The sequence below is a fragment of the Exserohilum turcica genome (genome assembly GCF_000359705.1).
Source record: "Exserohilum turcica Et28A unplaced genomic scaffold SETTUscaffold_2, whole genome shotgun sequence".
Taxonomy (NCBI): domain Eukaryota; kingdom Fungi; phylum Ascomycota; class Dothideomycetes; order Pleosporales; family Pleosporaceae; genus Exserohilum; species Exserohilum turcicum.
Window position 1 is genome coordinate 3001552 of NW_007360025.1, and position 17630 is coordinate 3019181.

The window sequence follows — 17630 nt, forward strand, 5'->3', positions numbered from 1 at the left end:
TTTCATATGTGATGTTCGCGATGCCAAGAAAAAGTGGCACACTCGGTGGGGTGGCACTCTCGGTGGTGGAATACGTTATATATATATATATATATATATATATATATGGCTATGCGCCCTACCCTACGCACAAACAAAGTATCCTTGTACTAAGTATTCTGATGATATATCTCATACTTGCTGTCTCCCTTTCTTCTTCCTTTCTTTCCTCTTTCGTCATAGTCACACTTGTTCTCTTATCACACGCTAACTTGTCTACATACTTTCACATATACATACATATATATATATATATATTTCCCTATACCTCCCTCACTCCCTTATCCCACTCCCATATACCCTCTTCTCTTTTCTACTTAGCCCTCTCTACCCTCCAACCCCGCATTTCCCCCCTTGCATCCATGCATCCCTATCCCTATCCCTACCCCCCCCCCACTCCACCATCGTACCATCCATCATCATACATACATACATACGCAACCCAGGATCCCACTTTACTCCGCTTTATTCCTCACATAAACCCCACCCTTACCTACTCCCTCCCCGTTTCCCCTGTTATAATTCTTTAGTTTCCCCTGTTATATGTGTAGGGATAGCGGGTTATTTTATGTTTCAAGTTTATTTTCTCGCCACTGAACAAAGTGGTTTTTTGGTCTTCTGTGGGATAGATGGATGGGATAGGCGGATGGAGGGACGGACGGACGGAGGGGGGATAGAGAGGCGTGTTGCGTTGCGTATGTGCGTAAGTGTTTCAGGTTGAGTTGGGTGGTGTTGTTTATTTCGTTTAGAGGGGACTTGAGGGGGGGTAGATATGGCTAGCGGGGGAGCTGGGGGATTGATTCGGCGGTTGTTTTGGGGGGGCGTGGGGTGTGAGCGGGGGGTGCCGGGTTTGTGGGGGACTGGTTTTGCTGGGGTTGGTAGAGGGTGTGATGTGCTGCGTTAGTCTGTTGGAATTGCGCGAACAAAGGGATTAAAACGTACGTATATTCTTGAGTCTAGTCGCTTGCTGCCCTGCATCACTACCACATTCGAGGTTTGACACTTACGAAGCCAAGCATTATAGCTCTAGATAGTGGGCACGGTAAGCAAATAATCAACCTGTTGTTCGCGAATGAGCACAGTAACAAGGGACACACAGCTCTGTATATAATATCAATCGGGTCTCGATTTGCCATCGAGATAGTGAATTACCAATATAATCTAACCTAGAAGAAAATAAGTCTAGAGTTGCACATCAAACACCTAAAAATCTCACTATCACAAAACCCCCCCGCACCCCTTCTACCTCTGTTGACAGCTTCGCTCTTAAACGAGTGCCGCAGACGCTGGTTCCTCCTTGGGCTCCTCCTCCTTAGGCTCCTCCGTCTTGGGCTCCTCCTTGGGCTCCTCTTCCTTGGTAGGGTTTTCGCAGACGCACTCCAACTCGCTACAAACGTGTCAGTATCTATTTCTCCAATACCCAGAATAGAAAAGACTTACCTGGTCTCAGAGGCCTTCTGGCAAGTACCTTTGCCCTGCTGGGAAGAAGAGCAGAGGTAGGTGCAAATGCTGTCACCGGTGAAGCTCATGCAAGGGTTGAATTGGCTGTATTGCAAGTGTCAGATGAGCGAATTCACAAGACGAAACGGCATGGGAGATGAGAAGGCAGCAGGGCCCAATGCCAGACGACAGAGATTAATGGAAACGAGGAAACTTACGCGCTTTCGAGCTGGCGTCTCACGATGGAGGGAGTAGAAGACGTATCAGCGGGAACTGCGAGGGCAGCAGCTACGTCTTCGAATTGGCGGCGGGTAATTCCAGTGGAAGGCGTGTCGTCGGGCATGCCGAGGGCAGCCTCCAGCTCTTCGAATTGGCGGCGGGCAGGCTGTTCAGCCACCACACCAGCATCGCGTACCTCGACTCCGGCATTGGCTCGACGGTTCTTGAGTCCGAGAACAGACGTGTCAATGGGCAGACCGAGGAAAGGCGTCGGGGTAGGAGTTGGCATGGAGGACATGGAAGAAGAAAATCCTTCGCCCTTGGTTCCGGACGCAGGCAGGGCGCTGCTCACGGCAGCAAAGGCCGAGGCGGCGGAGAAAGCGTAGGTAGTGAAACGCATGTTGAAGGAGTGACTGGAAGGCTTCGTAAGGAAAGTTGTTGTGTGAAGGGAAGAGTGAAGGAGTGTGGATGATGATGGGAAGAAGCCAGTGTAGCAGGAAAGCCGCAGCTTGATATATCTCCTATTCAAGGCATTTTGTTTTACGTCCCGACATGTGGTGCTTTGGCCCTCGTGTGCGACATTGTTGCTCCAGGTGCCTGTTCACACCGGAATCTCAGTGCGGCGTCAACGTCGATCGCGATGTGCATGGCTGAAAAGGGTCTAGTAGCGCTGCCCTGCGCACATGGCTCGCGCGCAAACTGTGGATTTGAGATTTTGTTGATGCCAGTGGGGACAGAGGTGTAGGATAGACTGAATGGTGCTTTGTAACACCCACGTTTTTTGGCAATTGGGACTGAGGCTACTCGCATATACCAGACGTACAGAGTGAAACATGTCGTCCTACCGGCCAAACACCCAGTTTCAATCTGATAGAAGAAACAGCCGCATGTTCATGTGGAGAGTGTGATGTGCGGCCAAGCTACACAGGTCACTACAGCATAAGGGGCTACTCGACGCATGAATCTGCGCATGCTGAGTGCCGGGCACGAAAACAAAGCCAACAACCGGTACTTACATCAACGCTTTCTGCGCGACCAGCTCGGATCAGTGACGTACCGGGAAATCGGTGATTTCTCAAGGTGGAAAAGCAAAGGCGAACGAGATCCGTTGGATATTGGGGGTTTGAAGATTAAGAGACCAAAATAGAGGCTGTAATTTCCACTGATGCGAACATGTTGGAGGAGATGCATAGCTATGTCTGTGTAGGTTGTGTTGTGCCGAACAAGCATTGCGCTGAACTTGCTGCCAACTTCTCAGCCTTGTTGCTTACTGAAGCAATGGGGATTTAGCAAGCAAAGCGAAGCCATTGTTTGGATACGCTACGTTTTTCATCGAGAATAGTTCTTGTAGCGGATGCGGTACGAAATCCACCGCTACACATGTCAAACTCGTTGGCTATCGACCTCGCCAGCCATCCAATCAGCAAGCAACGCACGGAAAGGGGGTGTTCGCACGAAAAGCCGAACACTAGAGACGAAGAGGCGAGGAGAGAGAAAAAAGCAATCATCAGGGGCTAGCTAGGTAGGCCGTCGATCACAGGGAAAGGATGACGCTACCGCGCTGAAAAGGAGCGGGAAGTTGATTGGGCGTCGACAAAAGGGTATTGAAGCTTACTAGGTAGGTACACTAAGTCACAGAAGGCGAAAGTAGCTAGATTTTTTGGGTTTCAGGTGTTGCCGTTCTATGGGGGATGCTAAAGGCAAGCATAGGGACTTGCCGCAACAACAAAGCACTTGTACCCACCCACTCACACACACACACACACGGCTATCTTACCAATACCACCACGGCTTTCTTAGTCTCTGCCTGATCGCCGCAACAAACAAGCTCGGACTGCTGCTCGTTATCTTACCCCAATCCCTTCTTGCCGAGCAAAAGAAACAAGAGGAAAGAGAAAGAGAGAGAAGAGGAAAAAGGATGTGTATTGGCATGTACTGTATGTACACCTCCAGCAGCCCGATACTTCTCTTTCCAGTCCGAATTAGCGAGCCCACGTGCAATAACCCTGAAAACGGAGATCCTTCTTCATCCCTGCCCACATCTGCTTCTGGTTAATGTGCTCTGTAGCGTAGACAGATAAGGGCGGGGCAAAAAAAAAAGAGGGGTGGTGGTGGTGGCGCGAGGTACATTGGCGCACACGATCCGCGAGGCCAAGCATGCAAGTATGTATGTATGTGGAAAGAAAAGATCTTTAGACGAGTACTTAGACGACGCCTTCTCATTTGACCAGCTATTCCTGTCGCTTTTTATCCCGCTATCCTTTTTCTTTTCATGCGGCTTTCTCGCTTCGTACATGCCTATCTGTACCTGCGTAGGCGATGGGTGCGCCTCACTTATCGAAAAGGGGGGTTATGTGTGTGTGTGTGTATATATATACATACAAGCTCGGAGAAGGACGCCGGCGTATTGGGGTTTTCCAAAGGAAGAGAAGATATGCGGGTGTGACAAAGGGGGTGCAACAGAACGGGAAAAGAAAAAGGAAAATAAAGGCTACTTACTGAAAGTATAGATTTGAGTGAGATTCATTTCTTGTCTAAAAGTTTTCGTCCCCAATCAGCAGTTCCCTCTATGCTGTCTACGTACACATATAAGAGAGCTGTGCTAGAGCTACTTGGATGAGCGCCTCTTGGTTGGCGTAGAACCTCTTTTCTACTTGCTGCTTCTTAGTAGGGGCAACACGCCATTCTAACTACCAGTGTACCAGACGTTTTGACTCGAGTGAAATTCCTCTCTTCACTCCTTGTCTAAAAGGTTCCTGTCGATTATCCGCTCCATCTATGCTATCTACATGGAAACCACCAACGAATTAATTCCATAGCCAAAACACCATCCCTTCGCCCTCCCCATCCCTCCATCTCTCCACTCCCTCAACCCCCCTCACAGCTCCCTCCCCTCGAGCCCAAACCTCTTCGGATCCCTCTCTGCCTCCGCAGTCACATTCTTCATGAAAACCTGTATAACCTGCGTTTCCACGGCCCACATGGCAAACACGCGGAACACAGTGTAGAAGAACATGGCTGCAAGCAACTCGACTCCCTGCGTAAACACCAGTTGCTTGTGTGCGGGCACAACAACAAACGCCGTGAGATGTGCCAGCGGCGTGATGGAAAAGCATACACTAGCGTAGTAGAGAACGAGGCTCTGCGATAATAAGTATGTGTTAGTTGCGCGCGCAGGAGGGGGGGGGTGAGAGTGTTATACATGTATCCAACGCGATTCACAGCGACGATTCATCCGAATGCCACGAGAAAGTGGGGGAAAATGGAAAACGAAAAAAAACTCACAATCTTCAACTCCCGAAACACTCTCACCGGCGAGCGCAATCTCAGCAGCTCCATCAACATTTCACGCGCAACGTGATACCACAGGCTGCCTACGCTCATGTCGAGCATCCACTTGAGCAGCGTGTTACACCAGTTCAACGAGGCGCGGCGAACTCGGCCCTGTGCAATCCATTTCTGGACTACTTTTTCCTCGCGGTCTGGCATTTCTTCGAATTCAACCTCTGCTGCTGCTGCTGCTGTTGGTTCTTGTGATGAGGAGGACGAGGACGAGGTGTGGTATTGCGGCATCCCCCGGTTTCGCGGCCGAGCCGGAAGCAGTCTTTCGAGAGCGATGAACCACCAATACTGCAGTATGGAAAGCAAAAACACCATCATGACCCCCCTTGGGAGCTCCTGGCCGTAGAAGGACTCTGGCGCGTCGTTAGGTACTGGTGCTGTCGCGTTGGTGGTGTGCCCCATGGTCTGGTTTAGCGGTCCTTGGTTCTGCTCATTCGCGGCCTGGACAGACGTTGATTCATAGTATAATCTCGAAAAGGTGAGGAAAGTCTCGTTCTCCTGGAGCTTGTCTAGTAAGCCATAGGCTGCGTAGTGGTGGCACACTAGGCCGATCGTGTTGATCGCGGTGGCTTGGAGCACGGTACTTCGCATTGTTGGTGAGAATAGCATCTTGGTATCGTATGTATGGGATGTTGTGTAGTATGTACCAGATAGTCTGTGGGAGAATGTTACAAAGTCATGTTGATGTGGCCAAGCGGAGTTACTATAAAAACTTAATCGGCACGCTTGTCTGCCTTGGATGGGAGGCCTGGGATCTGCGCGTGTCTGCCTGACATTGCCACGTAGGATGCCGCGTAATAGAAAACCTAGTGAATGCTAGTAATTTCTTGTGGCTATGTTGAGGTAATTGGAATAGAGGATGCTTCGGATATCAGCTGTCTCGTGAACAATGCATATTGGGTTTACTAAGTGATTGGGCTATGTTGGTCTCTAGTAAAACATCCAAGGTTGTCGAAGGGGGCCGGGCGGCAAAGTAATCGCTTTTAGTAATTAGTCTCTGCGTCCTAGACAGCAATCGGCGACCATTGCCCAAATAAAGATGATTTGCAAATGTTTACCCTAATCTGTAGGCACAGCCCCAGAGCGAGTGATGTGAAAATGACAATGATTCGGGATATAAAAAGTAAACCAGCTTGTCTAATGCGCTGTCAACATTGGAAATACCAGAAAACTCAAACAACATCAACATGCACGTAGCAGCGTCGTGCTTGTCGATGGAACAGACATGAGCGACATTCAAGAACAGCCCTCTACTGACACTGTATGCGTAGTCTATGCAATGTAAGCGTATAGTCCGTCATCCTCTCTTTCCAGAAACTCCTTCTCAATCAGCCTGTCAATGTTCCTCTTAATGCCACTGACTTCCAGAGTACCCCTGTTCCTCGTAGCCTTGATTGTCTCGCTAACCAATTCGGCGTGACTGATCCTCTTTCTTGCCTTCAAGATGCGAACAATGGCGGCTTGAGTCTCGTAGTTTCGGTCAGCAGCAACACGTTCGTGCGTCTCCTTATTCTCAGCCGCGGTTTCTTTGAGTTGAACAGTGTTGACCTTGATGCGGTATTTGGGGTCTGTGAAAGAAGCGTTGATGGTGAATGTGTCCGTCTCATTGATTTCGCGGCCTTTTGGATGCTTCGTTAAGGGCCGTACTTTGGCACACGCGAGAGACTGTAATGTGCGATTAAGTTCGGCGGGTGCTATTTTCTATCAGCCATGTCATAATAGAATGATTGTATCACGTACGTAGTCCAGTGGCTTGCTTGAGGTAGTCGTAGTCAATATGCTCATCATCCTGCCGGCCGTTGAAAAGCAAGAGGACAATGGCCTGAAACGACGAAACCACCAACTCCTTGAGCCCTTTGGGAAATCTAGCCTTGATTTGGCAATGCGCGAGTGCATGCTTGAACTCCAGTTTACGGCTAGTGTGCTTGACTTTGTAGTGTGCTTCGAACTTGTTGATGGCAGATTGGATCTCTGGGGGTAGGATTACGGGAACGGTGGGGTAAGTAGGCCAGGCAGATGCAGACAAAATGTTGACGTTTAGGTCAAGGTCGAGTTTTTCGTTACGTTCCTCAATGATGCTCTTGTATGAACTCAACTCTTCCCGTGAGAGTTCAATGTCTCGGAACATTTGCTCCAGGTTGGCAGTGAAACCAGCACCACATTCTATGCAACGTCAGCATACGTGTCACGGGGCTCGGTCTAGTAACACCTACCAATCTTTAGTCTCGACAACATGCTCCTCTCAGCATCTGCACTAGCGCTTCTGCCCATCAGCAACCGCCTGGCTAGATCTTTCTTGTAAAAGGCCTCAAACACAGCCTTGCCATGCAGGAAACGGAACAGATCGAGAACTTGGTCGAGTTGGTTGTTGACTTCAGTATCCTCATCAAACACATCATCTTCTTTGTCCTCTTCGGCCTCCACTTCAGCCGGCTTCTCTGCCTTTCGACTCAGCTGTGTTGGGATCGCCTTTGCACCTCCTCTCAATAGCATGTCGACATATTTGGCAATCATCTCGCCGGTTTTTGAGTTGTCTGTGCCCCAGCTTGCACTCGTCTTCTTAGTCTTGTTCATGAACTTGTCAAAAGCCTCGCGCAGCCCATGACCTAGCTCTTCGTCTCGGTGGAAGGAGGTCTTCCATATGGTGTCTAATTGACGTTTCAGGGTCAAAAGGTGTACAACCATGTTGTCTTGCTCCTTTTCGTTGAAAACAACGGCTGTACCCTCGTCCTCTATCCACTTTGTGAAGCCCGGTCGTAGATGCGAGCCCAACTTTCGACGCTCAAGAAGCGTGTGCAGCAGTTCGAGGTCTTGAACAGCGTTGGTCTCGAGGAGGTCAGCAAGATCGTCTTGGTTTGTTAGTCTCGACTCCTTGTTCGATATCAGATGGTCTTCGAACAGGGTGAGGAGTTCTCGCTTGGTCGTGTTTGGAAGGCTAAACATCTCTACTCTCTGCATTTCGCGGTCCATGAGGGCCCTCGCATTGCGCACATATTCGGGTAATGACTTCTCTGCGCTCTCTGTATCGGCCCATGTGACTACGTATTCCTGGCTGATTTCCATCAAGCGCGGCTCGAAGTGCAGCATGTAGACCTGCATGTCATGGAACATGTTGATTGTCCTGGAGAAGGTCTCGCTGTCAAGGCCGCCGCCTGTGCGGTCGCTTGACACGAGATCGCAAGCACCGTCGACGATGCGGTGGTTCAGCTTGGCGTCTTCAAAGACGATGGAACGGAAGAGGCTTATGCACATGTCGCGGAGGGACTCGTGGCGGGGGAGTAGATAGGCGCGGTCGAGGTAGCAGAAGATCCAGTCGAGATATTTCTGCAGTTGATTAGTCTCCCGGAAACCATTGGCGCATATCGACTCACCATCTGGCTGTTCCATATCGCCCAGGCCTGCAGCGTCGTCCGTAGCACGTCGACATTGGTTCTGCTCAGGCTGTCTTTTGCTTTTGTCCTCAGGCTTCCTCCCACGTAATCCTTGCATTTGGCGATGAGACGTTCTTTTATGTCCTTGGCCATGTTCTGGCGACAGACGTTCTCCACACCCCTGTACAGTTCCTCAAGGCTAAAGTCGATGTTGCCCTGGGCGAAGATGGTGTCGAGGGCCTTTTCGAGCTTCTGCCATGTCTGGTCCAGAAAGGCACGGGGATCAACCTTTCGCACTGGCTTGAAGTTCTTCACGACGAGGCGCTTGGGGCCGCCGCTGGCATGCATGTTGGGCGCGGCCTTGCGCATTCCGTTCCGCTGGCCATTCGGTTTGGCGGGACTGTTGTCGGGGCTCGAGGTCATGTCCACCACGTCGCCATTGCCCGGCACGGCAGCCTTCTTGCTGGGGAAGCTGTACATGTCGGCCGTGCTCATGTTGGCCGCCGAGAGCGGCGAAGTGGCGACCTCGGTGGTTGGGATGGGCGAGCTGTCTCGTCTGGTGCGCTTGCTCGTGGGGGACAACGGGGCTGCGGAAGCGGTGGGGGGCTTGGATTGGGTGGTGAAGAGCTCCTTGATGGTCTTGCCCGAGTGCTTCCGTTTGAGCAGACCTGGATTGGCTGACATTGGGTAGGGTGTGGGGAAGGTAGAGGTTACGGAGCTGTGGGAGTTAAAGCCGCGGTGATGGCTGCTGGGGCCCGCAACCGCTTCCGCTGGTGACGTATCGATAACAGACGGCCAGGGTGAGGGCACTCGCACTCTAGCAGCAGCAGCAGCAGCAGCTAGTGCCGCCGGACATGGCATTGGATGCGACCGGACCTGGAGTTTTGTTCTGCCGTCGGGGCTCCCGCGTGCGACGGCATGGTGTTGGTGCTGGTGCTGGTGCTGGTGCTGGTGCTGGTACCGTGGATGCGGTGCCTCGTGGCGCAGAGCTGTCATGGGCACAGCTGGCGGAGAGAGTGCTGCTCCAGCGCTGGGCGCAGACAGGCTCTTTTGCGCACCACGAAGCTGTCCGGTCGCCGGCACACGGGCAAGCATGGCGTATTATACTGTGAATGGTACTGTGCCTGGGGGAGCAGGAAACGGCAGGCCTGGGAGCACTGCCGTGCCAGGCCCATCCCATGCCGTGCACACGGCCAGCCCGCAAGCCGGACCAGGCGCATCCGTGCAAGAAAGAGGGCGTGTTTCTGCGCACAGGGAGAGCGGGCTGCTGGCTGTTTCGCGGGCCGCAAACCAAACAATTGCAAACACGCCGTCTGGTGGATGCTCGCTGGGCCGTCTTCACGCTGCAGCGTCATGCACGTGCGCGCAACCTTGCACTAAAAGTGCCCGGACATGGAACGCGTCTCCCATTGCCGTCCCCGCCTCCACCACGTCGACCGCAATTGTCGCGCCACCCTCTTCCACCCCCACGCCGCCTCTTGTCCCTTTGTGCACACGCGCGCAGAAACCATGAGTGCGCCCCCATCGCCCGCGGCGGGCGGCCAGCCTGCATCGACAGCCACGCGGCGCAAGTCTGGACGCGTATCCAAAAAACCAGATCGCTTCGCGCCCGACGCCCACTCGACCAGCACCACCAAGCGGAAGCGCGGAACCGACAATGACAGCGGGGTCGAGGCCAGCGAGACGTCGGACCCAGAGTCGGACCCGACGAGCGACGACGAGCCCGACGAGGAGGAGATCAGGGAGCGCAGGCGCAAGAGGAAAACCAAAGGCACCGCCCGTAAGCCGGCAGCTAAGAAGCCAAAGACCAATGGCGACAGTGTCAGCCTGGCCATTCGTCCCGCCGCCAACGCGACACGGAAGATTGCAAAGAGACCGCGCAAGGCGCCCGTCCGCAAGAGCACCCTCGCCGACGACACCGAGGGCCTGTATGGTACGTCTTGCCAGCCCGCCTGGCACCAGCATCCGCCCGCTAACACGCGACAGCCGACGTGTTCGCCAGTGGCGACCGACTGGAAGACGTGACCGCCCGCTGGGTAGCTCGCTTCAACGAGCACGAGGCCAAGGCCGTGGCCGAGATTGTCAACCTCGTCCTGCACGCTTCCGGCTGCGACCTGCGCATAAACGAGGACGACATAGGCGATCCCGATAACGCGCCAAATCGCGTGGCCGAGATCCAGGAGGAGTTCCAGCAGGTACGCCCCTGCAGCCGCCCTGTGCAGCCCGGCGCATGCTAACCAGCCCCAGTACGAGGTCACCGAGTATCCTTTGATTGCAAAGGCAAAGGACGGCGGCGGCCATGCCTTCAGAAACGCGCTACAGGGCTTCTTCATGACGCTCATACAAACCATTGCAGAGTCGGGCCTCATGTACGAGAGCGCGGAGCTGCTGGAGAACATCTCCGTCTGGCTGGGTGCCATGTCCTCGACCGGCAACCGCCCATTCCGCCACACCAGCACCGTTGCCTCATTAGCCATCACCACCGCCCTGGCCCAAGTCGCCGCCGACCTCGTAGAGAACACGGCCAAGCGCGTCCGCCAGAGCGAAGCAGAGGCCAAGAAGTCCAGAGCAAACAAGGCGCGCGTTTCCATGGCCGACAAAGACGTTCAAGAATTCAACCAGAAGCTCGAGTTCGTCGGAGGCCAACTCGACGACTGGTTTGCTGCCATCTACGTGCATCGCTATCGGGACGTCGACCCCAAGATCAGGGTCGACAGCGTCGTGGCACTGGCAGACTGGATCATTGCCTATCCTGACAAGTTTTTCGACGGCACCAAGCTACGCTATCTTGGCTGGGTGCTTTCGGATCCAAACCCAACCACGCGAATCGAGGTTCTGCATCAGCTCGCACGCTTGTTCCGAGACGAGAGTAAGCTGGCTGGACTGAAGACGTTTACAGAGCGCTTCCGACCGCGCATAGTCGAAATGGCCACTCACGATGCAGAGATCAACGTGCGTGCGGCCGCAGTCGACTTGCTAGACATTCTTCGGGAAGCTGGCTTCCTCGAACCCGATGACATTGATTCAGTCGGCAAGCTCATCTTCGATTCGGACGCAAAGGTGCGCAAGTCGGTGGTTGGCTTCTTTGCCGAGAACGTCAACTCGGCATACGAAGCCACGGTAGAGGAAATGGGAGGCGAGGAAGCGCTGAATGAAGCATTGGCGCCGCCAGACGAAGAGAGCGAAGAATACCACAACCCGCGCCTGGAGTGGCTCAAGCTCAAATGCTTAGTCGACCAGCTGCTCTCGTACGACGAAGACGAAGTTGAGTTGCCCTCACAAATTCAGCGCATGTCGCCTGGCACGGAGCTGGGCTTGATTGCTGCTGGTGTCGAGTCGCGGCGTTCGCTTGCTGCTCAAGCCCTTTACGATGCCATTCCAGAGATCCGGTCATGGGAGGTTCTAGCTGGCTATCTCCTGTACGACCATTCACAGACGGTTCAAGGCGACAGCGAGGACCCGGAAACCATGCTCCGCCAGACGTGCCAACTCGAAGAGAAGCACGAGACGGTTCTCTTGGATATTCTGAACGTCGTGGTGCGTATCCGACTTCAGCGCCTGGCAGAGGTGTCCAAGGACAAGAAGAGGACAAAGACGCAGCGTGAGAGCGAGCAAGAAGACCAGGCAGACATGGCCCGGCGGCTTTCGTTGCTGATCCCCCAACTCCTGAAGAAATTCGGTGCCCTTCCTGAAGCTGCTGCGCTATGTCTCAGACTAGAACGCGAACTGAATCTGGATGTCTTTGAGGAGCTTCGACAAAATGGAGCTCTCACTGCGTTGCTCGACGACATTAACAAGCAGTTTCTCACTCATCACAACGAGCGCGTGCTCGGAGAGGCTATTGGATCGATTCTTCATGCCCAGAGCAGCGAGGAACTCAGAGAAACAGTTGATCTCAAGGTGCAAGCGCTCTGGGATGATCTGACCAACACATTCGATACCCTCCGGCGAGGCAAGGATTTTTCCAAGCGGGGCAACCTAGACCAAAACGTCCTGCGTGGAGTTACGAATGTTGTGCTCAAGATGTCACAACTGGTAACTGTTTCGGACGCTTCAGTGCTCGACAACATCCCAGTTCCTGCTAAGACAAAAGCCAGAGGCAAAAAGGCAGCGCTAGATACACCACCGATCGAATCAGTGTTGCAGATTCTCGAACGTGGTGTTCCAGTCGAAGAACTGGACGCGGATGTTGAAGAGGCAGATGATGTGCTTGTCCGTCATGCCATGTCCGTCATGCTCATGTACTTCATGTGGAAGTGCCGAGAATGCACTACACACGTTGAAGAAGAGACCAACATGCCTGAAGACGAGCTCATGGCACTGGTCGAACGAAGAGACACGTGTGTGACAACACTAATGAGAATCATGGAGAGCCGGAAAGGCACAGACGAAGTGCGCCTTGACGCAGCAAACCTACTACTAGACATCTACACCATGTTCTGTACGCTGCGGGTCAAAAAGGGCAAGCTGACTAGGACGCCCAAAAAAACCCAAGGTCGTGGATCAAATACCGTTAATGACGACTGGGAGGCTCTCTGTCGCGATATTGACAGCAACACAACGAAGCTCATCTTACAAATTCTCACAGCGTGGGAAAACCACCTGGCCAAGCTTACCAACAAGCGTCTTGAGGAGCCGGATGTCGACGACGACCCCATTGACCCTGACGATGAACCAGAAAGCGACGAGGAGGATGCCGCTGATGAGGGCGCCGTATCAGACAAGCAAGTGCGTGCCATCCTGGCGGAGCAGTCACTCGATGCATTTGGTGGTCGCATCGTACACGCTGTGCTTGTGGGCGCGCTCGACAGCGATGGCTCAGACACAGTGCGAAAGCGTTTGGAACGAAACAAGACCAAGCTCACACCCACATGGAGGGAAGTCGTGAATCATCTCGATGCAGTCAAGCAACGCAAGGTGCCAAAGAAGGGCGCCAAGGCGACCAAGGACGCCGGAAAAGCAGCGAAAAGCAAAGAGACTGTGGAGGTGGATAGTGACGACGAAGAGGAAGAAGAACAAGAAGCTGAAAACGAGGTGCCAGGCGACGAGATTGAGGACGAAGAAATGGCTGACGGCGATGGCGATGACGATGAGGAGCAGACTAATGGCGTGCAGGAAGCTGCAAAGAATGGCAACGGCACTGCAGAGGGAGATGGAGACGGCGAGGAGAGCATTCTCGGTGATTGAGGGGTTTGATGAGGCCAAAGTGTATTTTATTGTTGTCCGCGTGATGATTGCGAGGCAGATTCGGGGCTCTGCTCTTCTTTACCCAAGCCACGGCTTCAGCATGGCGCTTCGGCGTTGTCACGACTGGTACGGTACGGGTCAGATCTAGGGGGTAGACAGACTTTGTTGGTATGAATTTGTCGGCTGGAACATGACATTGGCTTTTCTTCACTCCAGCTGGTATGTAATAAAAGCTTTGCCGCTTTGTACTGGTGACTTGACTGTCCTGCTCCAGAGAATGGTGCAGCAAATCTTCGGTCCCAGGCCAGATGCTCTTCCAACCCCTATGCTGCGTAGGCAAGCTTGTAGCATGTGACACGGAAGCAAAAGGAGCCGTTATGCCTTGAGCTGAAGGCAAATGGGCTGCAGCGTCAGCACTCAGAGATCTCTGGCCGCGCCGGCACCCCGGCATGCTGCTTGCCAAACTTCCTCATGTGGCATATTCTGGCAGACGGTGTGGATTGCGGCGATCTCTTGGCACAGCGAAAGGCGGCAATGGGCGTCAGCGTTGAGCGCCAGCGCCAGCTTGCCCAGCGTTAGTCCCACGCACAGACCACCCCACACAATACGCGAATTATCGGCAGCCACCTGGGCCCCCATTGACGACTTTCGACCAGCCCGTTGAACACCGTCGACAACAACTGTGAGTACTTGTCTTGAGATTGCAACGCCGAAATCGAAACAAGAAAAGGAAAGGCTGATTTGATAAGACAGCAAGCGACGACTCGCCCCACGCAAGAAACCTCTTTCTCGCAAACACCCTCACCCACACACACATCATGTCTCACGAGTCGGTCTGGTATTCGCGCCCTAGGACTTACGGCAAGGGCTCTCGCGAGTGGTAAGAGAAGCTCCTCCCCCTTTATATATATACATGCAGTCGAAATGTCCGGCCGGGGGCCTGGGAAAAGGAACCGATATTTGCGTACCATGTTGGTCGCTCGACGCGGCGGGGACGAGGGATAAGGATTGGACGGGGATGAAAGGGCATAGTTGAGAACCGCAATGGCTAACAGCGTTACTTGTGCACAGCCGTGTCTGCACGCACCCTGCTGGTCTGATCCGCAAGTACGGGCTCAACATCTGCCGTCAGTGCTTCCGTGAGAAGAGCACCGACATTGGCTTCGTCAAGGTATGTTTTTCTCACTTTTGCGTAGCTATACTTGAGCGAGACGCGCTTCGATTGGCATTCGTCTTTTTGCTATGCTGTACCCAGACACATGTAACTGACGGCGTTTGAACAGCACCGATAAATTCCCCTCCATGCTGTTTTCACGCATCGGCCGGAGTAGGAGGCGCAACTCACGAAGATGATTACCTGACGATACGAAAATGCTGCACCTCGGGCCCCTGGTCTTATTTTCTCCATTGATTTCAATCGCACATGGCGGGGGGGGGAAATGGTACATGGGGGAAAGCGCTAGGTCAATGGGCGGAAACTGAAGGACAGAAAGAAAAGAAAAATCAAAGGCTTTTTGGCGTCATGTGTCGAGAGACAGAGAGAGAGTAGGCATGATCAAATATGTTTTCTTCTTCCTCTCCTCCTTCTCAAGACATGAATTTTTTTTGTTCTTTCTTCTCTTTCTCTCTCTCTCTCTCTCCCATGCGCGAGGTCAAAGGGAAAAAGGTGCTGTCCCGGTCTTTGTGATACGTGAATATCCAAGTCTCTCAATTCCAGTTTGTTATTTGCTGTGATGCGGTGGAACGTGATGGTCGGGGCCAAACAGCCAAGATAAGATGGACCTGTCAGACGAGCCTTGTGCATAACTAACCCCCCCAACACCTAACTCTGTGCGTCAACACATACTCGGAGTACAAGAATAGTAATATATTCACTCTTCTACTCATCTCCTATTCTCCTATTCTCCAGATACATCCTGACATATATGTACATACATACATACATACAGGTATAGATTAAGGGCAATGATACACACCTACCTACCTACCTACCTACCTACCTACCTACCTACCTACCTACCTACCTACCTACCTACCTACCTACCTACCAACTTGATCCGTACAACAACAACAACAACTATTACTACTATTACTACAAGCGAGAGTGAGGGTGAGAGAAAGGTAGATAGATAAACATGTACATTACATACTTGGATTAGATACTTTGAATAAATACGCGCATAGCGACACTGAGATGGATAAAGAACATGGGGGAAAAAAGAAAAAAAAGAAGGAAGTGAAAGTGATGCATTACCTTAACTTACCTTACTAAACTAAACCAAACCATTAACTAAGTAAAGTAAAGTAAAGTAAAGTAAAGTAAAATAAAATAAAGCAAGTACATTCCACAGCTTGGGGAAAAATTTCCCCCAAACCACGTATTGAAAAAAAGGGGGCTAAGGCTCGTGTAAAAGTAAGTAGATAGACACACATATCTCGTCTCATCTCACATCTCACATCTCACCTTACCTCACCTCCCCCCGCTAGACTTGTTCACATGTCACTTTTCAGACTCGTCCACAGCCACAGCCATACAGCCATACAGCCAATCTGTTGTATCTTTGGCGCCGACAATCTTCAAGTCCCGATTTCCAAGTCCCGATTTCCAAGTCCCGAGTCCCAAAGTCCCGAGTCCAGAATGCGTATAGCATATATATATATATATATATATATAACGTACTACACCAGTGAGGCGGCCAAACCAGTGAGCCAGCCACTTTTTCTTGGCACTACGAACACGATAAAGAATACATTATGTCTCTACAACGTAACGCTATCTTATTATATAAAGAAGGCAGAGTTAACCTTACGCTTTAGGCCTTTACTACTAGCTAATTTAAGACCTTATAACGTGCTGTAGTAGCCTATAGCGTACGATATTAGCGGCTCTCTAATTAGCTTTGTAGAATTACTAATTAACTTAATACACGACCTAGAGTCTAGAAGCTTACTATAGCAGAGGAATAGACTATTATACGATATATTCTTAACCTTAACGCGCAAGGATTTGCGCCCTAGCTGTATAAGGTGGTAGATATTGCTAATTAATTGCTAGCTGCTTATAGTAGGGTACCTATTAGTAAAAACTAGGCTTAGCGCTTTGTTGCTTATATAGAGAAGCTTAAGATAGCTTTTAATTAGATAAAGGACTATTAGAGAGCCCTTTAGGAAGACCTAGAGGTTACTAGCTTGTAGTTTAAGCTCGTACAAGATATAATTAACTAGTTTAGAGTCTATCTAGATAACATCTACAACTTTAATAAGACTAGCTTCTAGATAGGCGTTATTAGCTTAATAAAGGTTGTTACTAGTTTAGAACGTTGTACGAGACTAAATCTTATCTAGCTAAGGGACTAGGAGTAGGTAACAGTTATCTAAGGTATCTATGCTACTAGGTATGCTATCCTACTATTTATTATCTACAAAGGACGCGTCTATATCTCTATATAGTATAAAGAGCAAGATATCCCATACAATTAGAAAATTTTAGTCTTAGAGAATAGCTAGACTAACACTTAGCTTAGTCTTAAGTAGTTAAAGCACTTTAACGCGCATATAAAGACGCGTTAGAAGGGGTTATTGTTAAGAGTAGGATCTTGAGTGGAAGTAATATAAGACTTCTGGTGTCAAGACTCTTGGTTGGTTTTCGCGGATGAAGCAACAGGGTGATATGAACAGTGTCTCTGCAAGTAACTCGTATATTGTACTTGTACTCGTAACTTAAGTTGAACACATCGAGCCATAAGTGTAACGATGTTACAACTTCGCCAAGTATGGAGCCAATCCCAGAGCCGGATCGGAGGAAGTACCTGCCGCCCTTCATCAGCCATTCGCCCGAGGTCGGATCCGAATTCGGACCCGACTAGGATAGGTATATATTGAGACACTCCCTGTAGCTAGCTCTGTAGACTTTTGATATCCTTTCGTACAAGGCCTATAGGTGGCTTGTTGAATCTAGGCTCTTTGTGATCCCACGCACTCCCATATGCCTCTGAGTGATCCTACGACCGAAACAGATCCGACCTGACCTTA

At 51.4% G+C, this 17630-nt stretch overlaps 5 protein-coding genes across 5 annotated transcripts; 2 read left to right on the forward strand and 3 right to left on the reverse strand.

Moving 5' to 3' along the window:
- Window positions 1–1305: 1305 nt before the first annotated feature.
- On the reverse strand, window positions 1306–2098 carry SETTUDRAFT_31621 (uncharacterized protein; the record flags this gene model as incomplete). Its single annotated transcript, XM_008026886.1, has 3 exons — window positions 1306–1426; window positions 1480–1584; window positions 1698–2098. 3 exons carry the CDS (start codon window positions 2096–2098, stop codon window positions 1306–1308), a joined length of 627 nt encoding a protein of 208 aa, XP_008025077.1.
- Window positions 2099–4487: 2389 nt separating this feature from the next.
- Window positions 4488–5631, reverse strand: SETTUDRAFT_179124 (uncharacterized protein; the record flags this gene model as incomplete). Its single annotated transcript, XM_008027592.1, has 2 exons — window positions 4488–4840; window positions 4984–5631. The coding sequence occupies 2 exons, from the start codon at window positions 5629–5631 to the stop codon at window positions 4577–4579; spliced, it is 912 nt and encodes a 303-aa protein (XP_008025783.1). The 3' UTR covers window positions 4488–4576.
- A 394-nt stretch (window positions 5632–6025) lies between these two features.
- SETTUDRAFT_179125 (uncharacterized protein) lies at window positions 6026–9095 on the reverse strand (the record flags this gene model as incomplete). Its single annotated transcript, XM_008027593.1, has 4 exons — window positions 6026–6734; window positions 6781–7203; window positions 7254–8364; window positions 8412–9095. The coding sequence occupies 4 exons, from the start codon at window positions 9093–9095 to the stop codon at window positions 6313–6315; spliced, it is 2640 nt and encodes an 879-aa protein (XP_008025784.1). The 3' UTR covers window positions 6026–6312.
- An 825-nt stretch (window positions 9096–9920) lies between these two features.
- Window positions 9921–13638, forward strand: SETTUDRAFT_41708 (uncharacterized protein; the record flags this gene model as incomplete). Its single annotated transcript, XM_008026953.1, has 3 exons — window positions 9921–10344; window positions 10398–10606; window positions 10659–13638. The coding sequence occupies 3 exons, from the start codon at window positions 9921–9923 to the stop codon at window positions 13596–13598; spliced, it is 3573 nt and encodes a 1190-aa protein (XP_008025144.1). The 3' UTR covers window positions 13599–13638.
- A 709-nt stretch (window positions 13639–14347) lies between these two features.
- Window positions 14348–15314, forward strand: SETTUDRAFT_163319 (uncharacterized protein). The gene is made up of 3 exons (XM_008027594.1): window positions 14348–14478; window positions 14670–14769; window positions 14882–15314. The coding sequence occupies exons 1-3, from the start codon at window positions 14417–14419 to the stop codon at window positions 14888–14890; spliced, it is 171 nt and encodes a 56-aa protein (XP_008025785.1). The 5' UTR covers window positions 14348–14416; the 3' UTR covers window positions 14891–15314.
- The last annotated feature ends 2316 nt before the right edge of the window (window positions 15315–17630 follow it).